Source organism: Hemicordylus capensis, chromosome 1, assembly GCF_027244095.1.
Source record: "Hemicordylus capensis ecotype Gifberg chromosome 1, rHemCap1.1.pri, whole genome shotgun sequence".
NCBI lineage: Eukaryota > Metazoa > Chordata > Lepidosauria > Squamata > Cordylidae > Hemicordylus > Hemicordylus capensis.
The window spans coordinates 20134368-20152455 of record NC_069657.1 but is presented as its reverse complement, the minus strand read 5'-3'; the positions used below and the strand labels follow the sequence as shown (position 1 = coordinate 20152455).

The 18088-nt window shown below is 50.5% G+C and overlaps 1 protein-coding gene across 4 annotated transcripts in view; it reads left to right on the top strand.

Annotated features, from left to right (window-relative positions):
* Positions 1–18088, top strand: part of LOC128339443 (60 kDa lysophospholipase-like) — a 64132-nt gene that overhangs the window by 21063 nt on the left and 24981 nt on the right. For all 4 annotated transcript variants that reach the window (XM_053283375.1, XM_053283376.1, XM_053283378.1 and 1 more), the window contains exons 9-12: positions 567–680; positions 2952–3071; positions 5508–5591; positions 17170–17333. In XM_053283375.1, coding sequence (XP_053139350.1) covers positions 567–680; positions 2952–3071; positions 5508–5591; positions 17170–17333 — 482 coding nt within the window. The remainder of the gene's footprint in view (positions 1–566; positions 681–2951; positions 3072–5507; positions 5592–17169; positions 17334–18088) is intronic.

Sequence of the window (18088 nt, the reverse complement as noted above, 5' to 3'; positions counted from 1 at the left end):
GTTCTTCTGACACTATAAAAACTAACACATTTATTGCAGTTTAAGCTTTTCTATACTATAGTCCACTTCATAAAATGATGCTAGCTGTATTTTAATTAATTAATTAATTAATTAATTACTTCTTTACATTTATATTCCGCTATTCCTCCAAGGAGCCCAGAGCGGGGTACATACGGTAGTTATGTTTCTCCTCACAACAGCCCTGTGAGGTAGGTTAGACCACGAAAGCTGATGCTGCAATAAATGTGTTGGTTTTTAATGTGCTACAAGCCTCTAACGCTTTTGCTGCAGCAGACTAACGTAACACCTGTCTGGAGGAGGTTACTAAAATTACCAGGTGCTGTAGAAAAATTAAAAATAAGGCAGGCCTCATATAGGCTACCAGCTTAAAACATCTTATATGTTACCTTGCTAGCACATTCTATGGTTCTCGTAACTCATTGCTGGAGAATTTGCAGATAACTTTGAACTAAATACCTGTCGCTCTGCCTCATGCCTTTATTGTAAGTAAGTATATTAGTGGTTCCTATGCTATAGCTCTCAAAGCAAGTGTTCATTACTTCTAGGATCTTGCTCATGTTGGAGTAATTTCAGGAGGTGATATGACACCTGAAGCATCCTTGGCAAAGCTTTCCTACGTGTTGGGGAAAAAGCAACTTACCTGGAAGGAGAAGAAGCAGGTAAAAGGTGCAATAGGACCTCCAGGGTAGTGTTCTCTGAAGTGCTGCCTGTTCCACGCACAGGGCAGTGACACAGGAGGAGCTGAGGGGTCTCAATGCATGGATGAGACGGTAGCGCTGGGAGGAGGGGTTTAGATTTGTTGGGCACTGGGATACATTTTGGGATAAACAAAGCCTGTACAAAAGGGATGGGCTCCACTTGAACCAAGATGGAACCAGACTACTGGTGCTTAAAATCAAAAAGGTTGCAGAGCAACTTTTAAAATGACACCTGGAGGGTTGCCAACAGGAACTGGGTGGTATCTGGTTCAGCAAACAAAATCCTCTAAGGTGCAAGGGGCAAATATTTCAGATAAACCAGAAGGGGACAGAGTAGAACTAAGAGTAGAGCAGATGAAAGCACATGACAGCTGGTCAAATGATGGTAATGACCAATGTCAGGTAAGAGACTTGGTGTTTATATCCCAACGCCAGAAGTCTCTGAGCCAAGGTGGGTGAGCTGGGTTCCTATTGAAAACATAGATATAGCGGAAACCTCATGCAATGGTGAGAACCAGTGGGATGCTTGTTCCTGCATACATTACAAACTACAGAAAGGACAGGGAGGGGCAGATTGGGGGTGGAGTAGCACTGGGTGTTAAAGAAGGGATAGAATCCAACAAGCTAGAAAACCTAGGAGGACCGGAGTCCTCCACAGAATCATTATGGGTGACAATATGAGGACTGAAAGGAAATGTGTTACCAGGGACGTGCTATTGCCCTCCGGATCAAAATGCTGAGAGTGACCTGGAGTTGGAGAAGCAAATCAGAGAGGCGTCAAAAGAGAGGCAGAGCTGTAATAATGGGTGACTTCAACTACCCTCACATAGACTGGGCAAATTCAAGTGCGGGTATTGACAGAGACGCCAGATAGCATGCTAAATGACTGTGCTTTAGAACAGATAGTTGCAGAACCAACCAGAGAAAAGGTGACCTTGGATTTAAACCTGAGTGGTGGCCAGGATCCTGGTGCAAGATGCAACCACTGGGGAACAGTGACCATAGTGTGATCCAATTCTGCTTATATGTGAGTGGGGCATTGCCAAGGAAGTCCAGCACAGATGTTTTGGACTTCAGAAGTGAAAACTTCTAAAAAATGAGAGGACTGGTAAAAAGGAAGCTGAAAGGGAAAGTCAGGAGGGCCAGTTCACTCCAGAAAGCATGGAACCTATTTAAAACCACAACAATAGAAGCTCAGTTGGAATGTTGTCATCCCATGAAAGTGATGGCCAGGAAATTTAGGACTAACAAGAGGAAGTACTTTTTCAAACCACGCATAATTAATTTATGGAATTCTCTGCCACGGGATGTGTTGATGGCCACTAGCTTGGATGGCTATAAAAGACAAATTCATGGAGAACAGGTGTCTCAATAGTTACTAGTCTGGTGGCTAAAGGCTACCTCCAGCCTAGGAGGCAAGGTGCCTCTGAACATCAGTTGCAGGGGGAGCAACATAGGAGAGAGGGCATGCCCTTACCTCTTGCCTGTGGGCTTATGACGTAAGAACATAATGTGCTTCTCAGACATTATGTGGAAGCCATGGCTAAAGTTTTCTTCCCTTTCTTATAGTACTACTATCCAGCTTCAGTGGAGGACCTTTATTCTGATACTAGATTACTTTTGGTGGAGAGGGATGATTCACTGGCCACTTGCATAAGATGTGGTGTGAAAAGGACTGCCAGTACTGAGCTAGTACTGAGATGTGGTCAGAAGGACCTGCTAACAGAGCAAAGAGGCACCTTTTTTCAAGTGGTGATTCTCTTATGTTTAGCAAGGGGAGAGCAACTGGCTCTATCCAACCCCAGCACAGCACCCCTCTAGTGGCTGTTGCTGGTATCTACTGTATGTTTTTGTTTTTAAGACTGTGAGCCCTTTGGGGACAGGGAACCATTTTATTTATGTTTGTTTTTCTGTGTAAACCACTTTGAAAACTGGTTGAAAAGCAATATATAAATATGCGTAGTCGTAGTACAGGGTTAGACAACTTTAGTTCTCCATCTGTTGTTGAACTACAACTCCCATCATCCCCAGCCAGTTTATTGTGGCTGGGGATGATGGAAGCTGCAGTTCAAAAACAGATGAAGAACCAAAGTTGCCTACCCCTGAGTTAAAAGTATCTTTAGTCTAGAGATTTGTATGTTGCTTCCCAAAATAAAATAAAAAATAAAATGAAATAAAATGAAATAAAATGAAAATGAAAGATAACCTTTTTTTGTGTGCTTCCTCCACCAGATGTTGGGTGACAATCTTAGAGGAGAAATGTCTTCCATGCTAACTGGAATCCAAAGCTCCTTAAGAAATAGCAAGTTTATTAAAGTGATGACCAAATTTATAAGTCTTAACTGCAAAGAGGTAAATATAGAACTATAGCTCATTCAAGTGTAAACTTGTGTAGAGCAATTAATTGTTATAGTGGGTAATTCAGAGCTAATGCACTTGTTATACTTACTATGATATATGAGCAGATCTGGTGACTGAGGTTGAATATTTCCATGTGTGTTCTTTCTTAACAACACATTTTTTGATAAAGATAGACATTTGAATGGTTCCCCCCCCACCCTCAACTTTCCTTTAAAGATATCCCATAATGTGTTGCTTGTTGTTTAGCAGGGAGTTATCTGTGTTCTTCCGTAGTCTCTGCCCTTTCCCAAAATTGTGTCATTGCATAAACTGCCCAGGTGAACACAGGAAAGGAAAGGTGGTGCCATCGAGTCAATGTCGACTCCTGGCGACCACAGAGCCATGTGGTTTTCTTGGTAGAATACAGGAGGGGTTTACCATTGCCATCTCTCGTGCAGTATGAGATGATGATGCCTTTCAGCACCTTCCTATATAACTGCTGCCCGATATAGGAGTTTCCCATATTATGGGGAAACACACCAGTGGGGATTTGAACCATCAGCCTCCTGCTCTCTAGGCAGGTTTCTTCCCTGCTGCACCATTAGGTGGTGGGTGTCCAGGTGAACATAGGACACCACTATTTTAAAAGGTAACTACAGAGACTTAATGCCTAGATTGTATCCACATATCCACAAGATTAGCAACTCTGGTGCCTGCTCAGGTGGACTAGTGATGTCTGCCCAATGAGTGTTCCATATAATGCAAGTAATCAGAATGTCATGAGAGAAGCTGAACACACAGAATCCATGATGTGGATTCCTGAGACCAAAAACATGGGATTCCATACGCCTCCTGAATACGGTACGCCTTGCAAGAAATCAAAAACATCACATGAAAGTAAAAGTAGTTCTTAGGTAAATGTAGTGTCTGCATAACTCCAATAAGAATGAAATGGCATTGAAAATTGTTTCTGTATTTTTTCCCCCAGGTTTGCTCCCTCACTCGTCTTGGGATTACCAAATTATGATGTGTATAATTCATATTAACTGTATTATAGTATTAATATTATTTTACTAGTCGTACACAACACCCCCTACCACATGCCCTAACACATCAGGGCAGTTCACACTATCATAATTAGGGTAGGAGAAGCCGCCTTCCCGGGTGCATAGCTAGGGCAGAGGGGGGCCATGTTCGCCCCTAGCTACACCCCGGGGTGGAAGGCTTCGATCTTAATAATGATAGTGTGAACTGCCCTGATGTGTTAGGGCATGTGGTGGGTGTTTGTAATGTACAGCTAGTAAAATAATAATATTAAAATAAATTCCCTGCAGCCTCTTGTAGTGAGGGAGATAATGAAGAAAATAGGGAGGGGTGGACCTGGGGTGTGTGTGTCAGGAGCTGGGGGGCTTGGGTTCTTTGAACCCATATGCTCAATTATAGGCACACGCCTGCTCCTACCCTAATTTGGGAGCTGTGCATGATCCCTTTTGCTGATTGTCAGTTAAAAACAAGTTCAGAGGCGCTATCAGCAATAGTGTGCTAAGCAGCAGCTGGGTCGGAGGAAACCTCCGACCTCATTCAGCTGTTGGGTAAGTGGGAGCCTTCTGACCCAGCTGTTGCTTAGCAGACGAGCACAAACAGAGCCTCCAACCTTGGATTTGACTGACAGACAATCGGCAAATGGGGGTGTGCAATTAGGATAGAAGGCTTCTCCTACCCTAATTATGATTGTGTGAACTGTCCTACATTATTGGGTTATTAATCTAACTATAGCATATTCTTACATAATGTTTAACAATTCTTTTAAAATTCTTGGTTGAGAGTAGTGATGTGCAGAACCGGTTCGCAATCAAACCAGACTGCTGTAAACTGGGCCGGTTCAAGCGGTTCCATAGAGAACTACTCTGAACCGGCTTGGGTTGGTGTGTAGAACTGACCAGCCCAGCTGATCAGTTCGGCTGTCCGAATTTGGTTCGAATTTGGACCAGACTGCACCAACCCGTTCGTGAACAACTCTAATCGAGATGATGAACTTTGTTATGTTCCACCCATCAGGTAAGAAGTCTGGCATAATTTACAATGTGGCAAAATTTTGTGTGTTGACTGTCAAGATTCGACAGCGACTAATAGCTGGTTCAGCCAATATATCTAATAGACATGATTAGGTGTTGTGAAGTTGTCTTTTTGTGTTAATACTAATGTGGTATTATTATTTTGTGTGTGTGTGTAAAAAAATAATATTATATACAGTATATATATAATAATATAGTATATGTATATATATATATATATATATATATATATATATATACACATACACACACACACACACATATACATACACACACACACACACACTATCTATCTATCTATCTATCTATCTATCTATCTATCTATAATTGTCTTTTTGAAATTCCTCTTTTAAAACCTCTTTTTGGTTACTAGGAACTTGGATCTTTAATTCCATCTCTGGCTTGTGCTGCTGCTAAAACTGGTGAGATGGATGCATTGAAAGACATTGAAGAAATGGTAAGCATCCTTGTTTAAGCCTTTTCAGAAAATAAATCTAAGCTGTCTCTGTGGCAATACCCAAACTGTGGACGTTGTTCTCCAGGCAGGCGCATGGCCTCTCTCTCAAACTCCTTTGTTTTGCTGTATTTTTTTGATATTTCAAGAAGGATGTTTTTATAACATGTAGTTGTTTTTTTAAATTGTGTGTTTATTGGTGTGTTTTTATTGTATTTTACTGCAATTTTTAGCCACTTTTATGGTTTAGTTAATTTAATAATTTAACATATTTTTATACCGCCCTAAACTTACATCTCTGGGAGGATTGCATGGAGAAAAGCAAGATATAAATTCAAACATAAAATAAACTAAACAAACAGCAAAGCAGTAAAATCCTTCATGCACTGGCTGGGCCAAGAATCCATGGGAAAGAATGGAGCAAGGAGTGAGTGATGCTACATTGCAACTGGGATCAGGAGATATAAGGTGTGATGGACCAGTGGTTACTCTATGCTTTCCTTGGATCTACCCTCAGTAGAGAGATTGCTCTGATCCCAATTTTAGGAGCACGCCACTCCTGTGAGGTAGGCTGCCACCAGTTGAAGGCCAGTCTAAATCAATTAACAGTTAAAAACAAAAACTATTTTAAAAACCCACACAAAACCAATTAATTAAAACATTTAAAACAGTTTATAAACCCTGGAGGACCTGGGGTGATGTTAAATTAATTTTTAACATTAATTAATGCTGATAGTTCAGATGCTAGCATACTTCAGGAAAGAAAGAGCATGGAGTGTGGCTTGGGCTATCATATGTCTTAATTCCCATGAAATATCCTTGAGGAAAGGCAATCTGTCTGGTATTTGCTTCCTGCCTTGTGCAAGTTGCCTAGCTGACCTGGCCACCTTCAAGCCAGTGGCTAGTCGACCTGGTCTCCTTCACTTCAGCAACCAGGTCTACTTGGCAGGTGTGGAGATGGGACGTCTCCCCACCCCAAATAATAGGTGAATCTGGCTGCCCTCCAGGTCTACCACTGCCACTGGCCTGCTCAAGTGGATTGGTAGACCTGGCCTCCATCACACCAGCAGTCAGGTTTACTGTTGCCACAGCAGGTGCCCTGTTTGAGTCAATTGGTAGTAGGGATGTGCGGTTCGGTTCGGATCCGGACCGGTTCGTCCGAACCGGTCCGGATCCGGCGGCTCAATCCCGGACCGAATCGGGCCCTTCCGGGGACCGAGCCGGACCGAATTCGAGCCGGTTCGGTACCGAACCGGTTCGGGTTTCCCGAACCGGTTCGGGAATGAAATTGAGTCTCTGGAGTGTCTCTTTAAAGTTCCAAGTGTGTCCTCCATTTTGTGTCTCCTTCCCGAAACTTTTGCTCCTCCTTGCATCCATTTTGTGATGCTATTTCCAGGCATTGTATTGGCTGCGCTATTGATCCTTGATTGGCCAGAATGAGTCCTTTGGTCTGGTAGGCTGCTTGGCTGTTGCACTGTTGAGAGCTGGCACCCTGTTGGCCATGGGGGGAGTGCAAAGGTGGGGGCTCCCAAAGGAGGGAATTTCAAACCTATATAAACCCAAGCCTCTTCTCTGGAAACTTCTCTTGGCTGCAGTTGTGGGATCATCTCTGAGACCTGCTTGCCCTTTGCTGGCTGCTCTGGTGTCTCTGTGAGTCCTGACTGTGTCCTGTGTCTCTCTGTGTGTGCTCTGTCTAATCCTTTGTCCACCTGCCCTTTGTGACTCTCTGTGTGTCTCCTCTCTCTGTCTGTCTCTTGTCTGTATACTGTGTGTTACTTCACTTTACTTTCTTCTTAATTTCCCCCAATTTTCCCTGTTCCTTGTCTGTCTGCTTTTCTCCCCCCTCCCCCCCCTTTCCCTTCTCATCCTTTGGGCCTACCCTCCCCCTCCCCCACTCCCACCCACTGCATCCTCATTGCTTTAAATCTTCTTCCATTAATTATTGCTCTTTGTCCTGCCTTGTTGTTGTCCAACTTTTTGATTTTCACATTGCATTCCATTGGTTTCAGTTATATATTGCTTGCTGGTTTTGCTTAAATTGTACCATTTTGTTTGTTTCTGCTGACTGCTGCTGCCCTGCGAGTTGGTTCCCTGAATCCCTCCCCCCCACCCCCAGAGGATTCTGTTGTTGTTTCTTGTTGTCCCATATAATCAGTTTTGGTTCCCTGCTCCAAACTTGCCCCTCCAAGTCCAACCACACCCCACCCCAACCCCACCCCATCCAGCCTTCTCCCAAGTTTGCTGCTGCCAAACCGAGTCCAGTTTTCTTTGCTTGGTTCCACTTATTCATTTGCTATTATTAATTTGCAGCAATTGTGGTTTCATTGTCTCTGTTCACTTAGTGGCCCCCCTCAGAGTCTGTGTTTGGTTCCCCCTCCCCACCCCCCCACCCCCAAGTTTTTTCTGCTGGTTATAGTCTTTCTTTTAATTTTTTTTTTAAACTTCTGGCTTGTGTTCTCTTGATATATATTGCTTTATATATTTTGCTACCCTCCTCCTCCTCCTCCCCCCCTGCCTGCCCCCCCCACCCTCCCTCCTCCCAGACCCTACCCTAGCCCAGGCCCAGCTCCTCCCCCAACCACCCCATCCAGCCTAATCGCTGCTGCTGCCCGAGTTGTTCCAGTTTCTCCTTTGCTGTTTGTTGTTGCCCCCTCCCCTTCCCCCCAACACCCCTCTGCCACACACTAGCCCCCAACCACACACACCCTCTCTGCTCCCCCCACCCCACCTCTTTTTCTCCTTGCCCCTGACTCTCTCCACTCACCCCAGGCCCCCTGCCACACACTAGCCCCCAACCACACACACCCTCTCTGCTCCCCCCACCCCACCTCTTTTCCTCCTTGCCCCCGACTCTCTCCACTTACCCCAGGCCCCCTGCCACACACTAGCCCCCAACCACACACACCCTCTCTGCTCCCCCCACCCCACCTCTTTTCCTCCTTGCCCCCGACTCTCTCCACTTACCCCAGGCCCCCTGCCACACACTAGCCCCAACCACACACACCCTCTCTGCTCCCCCCACCCCACCTCTTTTTCTCCTTGCCCCCGACTCTCTCCACTTACCCCAGGCCCCCTGCCACACACTAGCCCCCAACCACACACACCCTCTCTGCTCCCCCCACCCCACCTCTTTTTCTCCTTGCCCCCGACTCTCTCCACTTACCCCAGGCCCCCTGCCACACACTAGCCCCCAACCACACACACCCTCTCTGCTCCCCCCACCCCACCTCTTTTCCTCCTTGCCCCCGACTCTCTCCACTTACCCCAGGCCCCCTGCCACACACTAGCCCCCAACCACACACACCCTCTCTGCTCCCCCCACCTCTTTGGACCGCTGCTACTGCTGTGTCCTCCCCCCACACCTGAATCCCCCCTCCCTGCTGCGCTGCGCTTCTCCTCTCTCCTCTTTCTCTCTATCATCTCTCTTTCTCCTCTCTCTCTCTTTCTTTTCTCTCTCTCTCCTCTCTTTCTCTTTGTCCCTGCCCCCCCTCTCTTTTCTCTCTCTCTTAGTCTTTTCTCTCTCTGCTCCCCTTCACTTTCCACCTCCTCTCCCACAGCTGCAGCCACACACAGTAGCCTACCCACCTGGCGGCTGCCATCGGTTTTTTTTTTTCTTTTTATAGTTTTTGGTTGATTTTGTCTCTGCTTGGGGGTGAGTTGAGCGACACAAATAGTGTTGTCTCCTCACTTCTGCCCCTCCATCGTTGTTGAACTACCCCGGTTGCCTGTGTGCCTCGTGCGGCCGCCCTGCTGTGTCTCAGCCCAGGGTGGCTGGCTGGCGGCGGCGAATCCGTGACCAGCAGTGAGCGGCAGGAGAAGGACCGGAAGAAGAGGGGTTAGTGCGTGTGCGATTGTGCACCTTTTGTTGCCCCTTTCTCTCCCTAGCTGGCGGTTTTAAATAGGGACACCCCTATTCTGAAATGCATTTGGGTGTGGGGAGGAGGGAGGGAACCTTGGAGAGGAGATGTACTGTTGTAAAACTTGTGTCTTCATGCCCATGCCCAGTAAAGAAATTGCTGCTGTGTGTTGCGTTGCATTGCATGCGTCTTGCAGGTGGTTTTTGAACAGGTGCCTTCCAGAGTGCTTCCTTGCCTCTGGGGCAGTCTGAGTGGGGTCCAGGGTTCTGATGCGATGCTGCCACTACATGCTGGGCCCATGCCATGCCAGAGTGCTTCCTTGCCTCTGGGGCAGTCTGAGTGGGGTCCTGGCTGGGCTCTGATGCTGCCACTACATGCTGGGCCAATACACACGTATGATGATGATCATGATGTTCAATCCATGAGGCTGCCATCAAGTGTTTGCTGCTGCTTGCTTGCCATGGCATTGGGCAGGCAGAGTCACAGAGTGGGTGGGTTCAACCTCTGTGTTGGTGTGACTGGGTTCTGGTTTTGGTTGTGTGCAATTTAGAGTCACTAAATAGGCTGCATTGAGTTTGATGCTCCCCCCACAGGAGCATTACTTGAGAACCACCCCCCAGAACCCACACTTTGTGTTCCAGTTCACTAAATAAGGGTTTCCTCCTTTGATCTGCAGGTTCCCAAGCGTTGACTGCATCCCTCCCCCACCCCCGGTAGGTGCTGTGCCCTCCCCCCATCCACTCTCCCCCCCAAAAAAAGCTAAAAACTTGCCACCCACACCACAACTACTCCACCCAACTGCCCGTGCCACCCTCCCACACCGGGGTTCCACCCTTTAACCCCCTATTTTTCTAAAAAAAAACCCTCCCAGGCCCATCTCCCCAATTGGCTTGGTGGTTGACTCCCAAATTCAAAAAGGACACCCTCCCCCTCACTTCGATTGGCTTCCCCCCCCATATCAAAAAGTCTTCCTTTCCCCCCAATTGGCTTCCTTTTTTGAAAACAAACTTCCCCCCGCCGCCTCCAAATCAGCTGCCTTTTTTTTGGCCCCTAAGCCCCTCCAAATTATTTTTTTGACCCTGTCTGGCCTTCCTCCTAAAGTCTCCCTCCTTCTGACCTAGCAGCATGTCTGAGCGCCGTGTGGCGGGCAGGGCTCGCTCAAGGCTGGCAGGCAGAGGTGGGAGAGGCCAGGTGCGGGGTGCGCCTGCGGCACGGGGAGGGAGAGGACGCGGGGAGCCTGAGGACACCCCAGTTCTCCCCATTGGAGAATTCTTTGCTCCGGCCCCATCTTTGGTGCGCAGGATTCAGTTCCCCACGCCTGCTGCCGCCAATCGCGGCAGAGGCAGAGGCACTGTTAGGGCTGTGGCGGGTCCCTCCTCGCCGGCGGCACCAGGTGCTGCTGAGCTACCGCCAGTTGTTGAGGTGGAGGAGACTGTGGAGTTGGAAGAGCAGGTAGAGGGCGGTGAGGACCGTGCGGCTGGCAGCGATGCAGCCAGGTTCTCCCTCCCTCTGGGGCCCCTTCCCCCATCCTTTCACCGCTCAGTGGGGCCCCCCCTCGTGAAGCCCGACACTCTGGTGGGGAGCGGTCTGGCGAGGTGGTGGAGGAGAGGCCTGCCTCTCCGATGCCAGTTGAGCCGGGCCCTTCCTCCGCTGTGGAGGGCGGAAGGGGCGGGTTGGGTGGCAGCAGTGGGCAGGCAGCGGCGGCCGCCCCCCCCCCCAGGACTGCAGCCACCCTGCGAGAAACGGCCTAGGACGGCGCCCAGGGCGCAGGAGGCCAAGGGCAGTGGTGCATGGGTGCATTTTGAGGTCCCTCAAGATGCCCCATTCCACGCCCGCTGTGTCCACTGCAGGATGCTTGTCAGCCGTGGAAGGGACCCTGCGCACCTGGGTACGACGCCTATGTGGAGACACCTAGAGCGTCACCACCCAGGTCTCAGGGGACAGGCTGGCAGCACTAGTGCGCCTTGTGCATCTGCCACTAGGGCGGGCAGCGGCAGTGTGCCAGCCAGCAGGCAGGCTACACTGCCCGTCCAGCGGTGGACGCAGTCCTCGGGCAGCCAGCATATTGTTCGCGTGGACCATCATCACCTCACCCGCCTCATAGGGGAGATGATTTCCACCGATGACCAGCCGTTTCAGGTGGTCGAGAACAATGGCTTCCGCCGGATTCTCCAATACCTGGCTCCCGAATACGTCATCCCCTCAAGGACGACGTTCAGCCGGAACGTGGTCCCCTCCCTGTACCGCCGGTGCAGGGAGCTCGTGTCGGCCGAGCTGCGTGCAGCTCCGGCCGGGACAAGCGTGCATTTCACGACTGACCTCTGGACCAGTGTCAGTGGGATGCACGCTTCTTTCCTGGCCCTCACTGCCCACTGGTGGGGACCGGAGAGTGAGGGGACCTCCGCGGGCGATGCTTCCGGGTCCGGCGCGGCTCCCGATGCACTACGGCACAGGTGGGCCGTCCTGCACGTGGAGGCGATGGACACGAGGCACACCGCGGAGGAGGTGGCGGCCGTACTCGACTGCCAGATAGAGGAGTGGATTGGCGGGTGTCCACACCTCTCCCGCGGCTTCATTGTCACCGACAATGGAGCCAACGTTACCGCCGCTGTCGAGACAGTCATGGACTTTGTGAACATACAGTGTATGGCACACACGCTCCATCTGACCGTCAGGGACGCCCTTGGCCTTAAGGAGCTGAGGGCGTCCCAGGAGAAGGGGGCCCGCCCCATCGCAGGTGCTGTTGCTGCCACGGCCACGCTTGTGGATAAGTCCCGCAAGCTGGCCGCCCACTTCCACCGCAGCGAGAAGTCCAGGAGACTGCTTCGCCAGAAGCAGGATGACCTTGGCCTTCCTCGCCATCTCATCCCTACGGATGTGGAGACGCGGTGGAACTCCACCTTCCTCCTGTTCCAGCGCCTGTTGGAGCAGGAGAGAGCCCTTGTCGCCCTGGCGAGGGACGAGTCCTTGGATGTCTGCGACTTCTCGAACGCAGAGTGGAAGCAGATGTCCGAGGCGGTGTCGGCACTCGAGCCCTTCCAGCTTGCCACGAAGGGCTTGTGTGGCGACACCACTCCCTTGAGCCAGGCGCTGCCCACAGCTGTTGGTCTCGAGAAGCTGATGGGTGGACTCCATATCTCTCTGACCACGCCAGAGGGTTGTGCTCTGGCTGGGAGGCTGAGGTCTGGGGTTGACAAGCGGCTCGTTGATGTGCTGGGAGACAGGGAGGAGTATGTCCTCGCTTGTCTCTGTCACCCAGCCCTCAAGGGCAATGCCGTGAGTGCCGACGACTTGCCCAGGTGGAAGGGCATCCTGGTCGAGAAGGTTAGGGAGGAGGAGGCCGCTAGGGCCCGCAGAGACCAGGGTGTTGGTAGTGGTGCGGGGGCAGCCCTCGCGGCCCAACCCGCACCCAGCAGCAGCATGGGCGGCCAGCCGGCGTCAGCTTCCCCTTCCCCTCCCTCTTCCCAGTCCAGCAGCGTGGCATCCCAGGCGGCGCCATCGCAGCAGCCATTTGCTACCGACTCGAGATCCGCCCAGTGGTTTCAGCGGTTCTGCTATGGCGCCATGCCTGGTATGCGGGAGGCTTGACCTGCCAGGCCCCCCTCCAGTGCTGAGCAATGCGTTGCGCAGTACTTGGAGGAGCCTGTGGAGGGAGACGGCGTGGACTGCGCACAGTTCTGGGCGAGCCGCCGCCAAGTCTGGCCGGACCTGGCGGTGGTGGCTGTGCGCCTCCTCTCCTGCCCCCCAACCAGTGTCCAGAGCGAGCGGGTGTTTTCACGTGCCGGGGACGTGGTGACACCCTCTCGCTCCCGCTTGGACCCTGGTCTGGTGGAGCAGCTGGTCTTCCTTAAGGTGAACCTCCCCCTGTTGGGCTACCCCAAGCTGCAGTTTGAGATGGGCGAGTGATTACCGTGGGTTGCCCCATGGTTGGTCACCTGCCTGGCTCGAACTCTGTGCTTATCCCTACCCTCCCCCCTTCCATCTCTAGCTGAGCTGACGTGACAGATGCTGAGCCGTGCCAGCCAGTCGCAGCGTGTAGTGTGCCCACACAGAGATGCAGTTGTAGTAGTAGTTGTAGTGCTGCGACTGGCCAGATGTTTACAATGCCCACGCCCACCTAAAAAGAAACCCAATGCTGACCAGCACAGGCCCTTTATCTATCCACCTGTCAGCATTTGGGGACCTGGCGTGGGCACGGCACACCCCCCCCAAAGTAGCACAGCCCACGGAGTACTAGACTTAGCGGCAGCGGCGGGTATACGTTCAAAAATGCAGTGTAGATATGTAAATACTGTATGTAAATAAACATGTAAATAATTTTTTCTTTAAAAACCCCATGTCAAAATCAAGCCTCAAAATTATGCAAAAGAAAGAAAAAAAGGTGACAAAGGGAGAACAAAATGATGAATGCCAAATGAATTGATTTTATTGAAAATGTCACCAGAAATCATGTGTGGGGGGCTTGGTTTACATGGAGAAAATGATTGGGTGATTTTTTGAAATGAAACGAATGAATTATTATCATCTTATGTTCATCTTGATTGTGGTCACTGTTGATGTTGGCTGATGGCAAAAAACCCAAAACCATCAGAATAGCAATGAACTGGCTGCCAACACAACATATTGATTGATAACTGTGCAGGGGGGGAATTGGGTCTGTGTGTGTGTGTGTGGTGCAGGCTCAGTCTGTCTCTTCCTGTTGTGTGTCTGTCTGTCTGTCTGTCTGTCTGTCTGTGTGAATGGATGCCTAGCACTGTCTCTGTGTGTGGATGCTTTCTGTGTGTAGTGTGGTGTGTGTCTGTCTACATGTTTTTTTTCCTCCCCCCCATGCCTCCCTCCATCCTTCCCCTCTCATCCTCTCCCCTTCCTCTTCACCACCTTCCATCCTCCCTCCCTTCCAGCCCACCACCGCCTCACCTGCCCCCAACCCCGGTCTGGCAGATGATGAGAGTCTGGTCTCTCCCACCGAAGCACACACGTGAGCACGTGTGTGCACAAATATGTGGCTGACCAACTCTGAGCCGGACCCTCCCCCCTTCAATCCCCTCTACATCCCTCTCCCCCTCCCCTTTCCTCCCCCCTGCCTCCCAGCCTCCCTCCCTGCCTCCCTCCCCCCTCCTAGCTAGCAGCGCACACATACACACACAAAACACCTGTGGTGGCAAACACCACCAGCACACATGCACTCACACTGGTGCCACCACCTCTGCCTTGGGCCTCTGTGTCCTTGAGCAGATATGTGGTGGTGGACCAGAGAAGCATTTCTTTCCAGCAAGGCAAAAGGCATGCACTCACTGCACACACACACACACACACACGAAGAGGTGAAGATGAGAAGAGGCAACTTCTAGAACCAGCAGCAGCAGGTGAGTGTCGTGTAATTGTGTTGCTTCCCAAGGCCACTGCCCATGCTCAATGCTCAGTCTGCTGAAACTAAAGAACTAGCTACAATCACCCTTCCTCACATGCAGCTCAGCTCAGCTCAGCTCAGCTGCACAGCACACTGACTAACTAGACACTACAGCTGGTGGTAGAAAAAACAGAAGTCTAGATTCTAGAAGATGTCCTGGTGGATTTTAAACTTTCAAATCTGTGCTAGGATTGCCTCGCCCGCCTCCTCCTCCTCCTCCTCCTCCTCCTCCTCCTCCTCCTCCTCCTCCTCCTCCGGCCTGTAATTGTGCCCTCTCCCCTTGCAGTTGCGCCGTCGTGATGGGTTGGTGATGTGCGTGCGCCGTCTACTTGTTAGCTCTCTCCTCCTCATGTTGGCTGGGCTTGCCAGGAACTGGCTGGCAGCAGCTGTTGGCTGTGTGCTAGGCTCAGGCTGTGGCGCGCGTGACTGGACTGGGAATGTTATTGTAGCGGCAATACTGGTTGTGGTGGTAGCAGTAGTAGCTGTTGTTGTTGCTGGGCTGGTGGCTGCTGGCCTGTGCTGACTCTGCGCACTTGGTCTGGTCTGGTCATTGGGATGCAGATGTAGGGTGTGTGTGCATCATCCATGGGGAGCATCAGAGCAGAGCAGAGCAGGTTGGCTGGCTTCTGTCTGTCGGGCCTAGTCAGTGGCAGGCACTGAGTGAGGCGGTGGTTTCTTTGGGCATCACGTCACCCATCATGCAGAGCGGCAGGTCTGCTGCTCTGCTGCTCCGCCTCCTGCTTCTTCTCTGTGTGTGCTGCTCTTGTGCTTAGTGTGCTGCTCCGCTGCTGCTGCTGTGCTGGCAGGCAGCACAGCAGTGGCCTTTTTGTTAGATCAGAGAGTGGGTGTTGTCTCTCTGAGTGTCCTCCTCTTACTTGCTTGGATAGGAGTGGTGGTAGTAGGTAGGCATTAAGATGGACTGACTAGGTGTTACGTGTTAGGGCGCCCAGAGAGAGGCGCCAAAAAGATGGGGTGGCAATTGTTGGGTTGCTCCTAGTATTATTGGTGAATTTCTGAAGAAAAATTTTTTTTTCCATTGGCTAGAATGGGGGTTCGGGGCTGCCCCAGACCCGCCTCTGTGGGGTGGCAGCACCGCCAAAGTGGGTCCGGGGCCATGGCAAAAATGCCCTCAGTCCCTCCCAGCAATCCCCGTAGAGATAGGAGTGATGGTTCTGTTGTTTTTCTGAGGTGTTCTGAGTGAGTGTGGATTCTGTGATAGCAAATGAGAGTGGATTCATGGTGTCTCATTGGAAATCTCATAAGCTATCATAGAATCTACACTCAGAATACCTCAGAAAAACAACAGAACCATCACTCCTATCTCTACGGGGATTGCTGGGAGGGACTGAGGGCATTTTGCCATGGCCCAGGACCCACTTTGGGGGTGCTGCCACCCCACAGAGGTGGGTCTGGGGCAGCCCCAAACCCCCATTCTAGCCAATGGAAAAAAAATTTTCTTCAGAAATTCACCAATAATACTAGGAGCCACCAATTGCCTTGGAATTTTTGGGGTGGAGGACACCCATGGGTGGCTACCACCCACCCCAGCTTTTTTGCCCCTAAGGGCTCCACATTGTGAGTTATGGGCAAAAATTTATTTTTTGAAAAAAATTTGTAAAAAATCAGAGGAAGGTCCAATCGACTTGAAATTTGGGTGGCAGGTAGAACACAATGTCCCCTTCAAAACCAGCCACTTTTTGTGATCCGAACTGGTTCGGTTCGGATCCGAACCGGTTCGAAACCGAACCGGACCGGGGGGGTGGTCTGGCAAAACCAAAACCGAACCACCCCGGTCCGGTCCGGACCCGGTTCGGACCCGAACCGAACCAGGAGAACCGGTTTTATGCACATCCCTAATTGGTAGATCTGGCATCCACAATTTTTAGTTTTAATTACTATTTTAAAGTGGTGGGAAGGGTGTCCTCCTCTTTCAATTGACCCTAATGACCTCCGAGATCATTTCCGGCCACCATTTTGCAGAACAGAGTCAAATTCCCAATGAGTTTTTGTGGTAAAATTGTGGAGTTGGGGTTTGGGGTGGGGCATTGCTTAGAGACCTGCAGAGCATGGCACGGCACATTATTTCTCTACTTTCTGTCTTTTTATTGCCTTTTTGCCCTTTTTTGCCCTGCAGGAACCTAATCCCCCAGTTGTCCTTGACTTAAGGTCTTGTTATCCGCAGTTTCATTATCAGTGGAAATTGGCGAGAACAGAACCCCCGCGGATAACAAGGGCCACTTGTATTGAAATCTTTGCCCTAGAATTGCAATCTCTCTCTCCTCTTGAGCAGGTGGGGTATATTTCTCTCTTGCAGGGTGGAAACTTGAACTGTGAAGATTATGATGGGTGTACCCCACTTCATGTTGCCTCAAGAGAAGGCCACTTACAGCTAGTTGAGTATCTACTGAAGAGTGGAGCAAGTGTTTATGCTAAAGATAGATATGGCGTCACTCCACTGATGAATGCCATCGAATTCAGGTAGAAAATGAAGGAAAGATACTGAATGCTCAATTGAAGTATTGGGGTACCCCTGACCCCAATAGGGGAGGTTCGTTCCTAGGCGGATAGAGCCCAATAGTCAGCCCAGGCGAGAGGACTTAAGATCAAGCTTTTATTTGCCCTTAAATATCAAAGGTGCTGCTTGGCAACAAGGCAACACATTTATACATTAAGTCATTCTTAAGAAAACAATTACACAAGAAAGGCAGGTATATGTCATAACTCGTGGTTAGCCAAAGTTCATGTTTCTTGGGAATAGGTTACAAGATATGCGTGCAAGCAGTTGGCCGGTCTGGGCCAGTCTTATCTAGTTCCCTCAGCACTTGCGGTTTCCATGCTAAATAGGGATGTGCCCGAATGGTCTTCGGCACCGGCGGGGGTAGTACTTTAAGGGCGGGGGAGGGTGTACTCACCCCCCCACCGTGTTTCCCCCGCCGGCGCTCTGCAAATTTAAAGCCCCTCGGGGCGGCAGCGTTCCTCCCTGCCGCCCCGTTCCCCCCGTCAGCCGGAAGTGGCCGGAAGTTGCGAGCGCGCATGCGCCACGCGGCGGGGGTGTGTGTGTGAGTACACCCTCCCCCACCCTTAAAGTACTACCCCGCGCCGTTGCCGAAGCACCGTATCCCGCCCCAGTGCTGAAACATTTCGGAGGCCTTTACAATGGCCTCCGAAACGTTTCGGGCACAAGCCTAATGCTAAATATGATTCTGCTAACAGGAGAAAAACATCTACCAAAG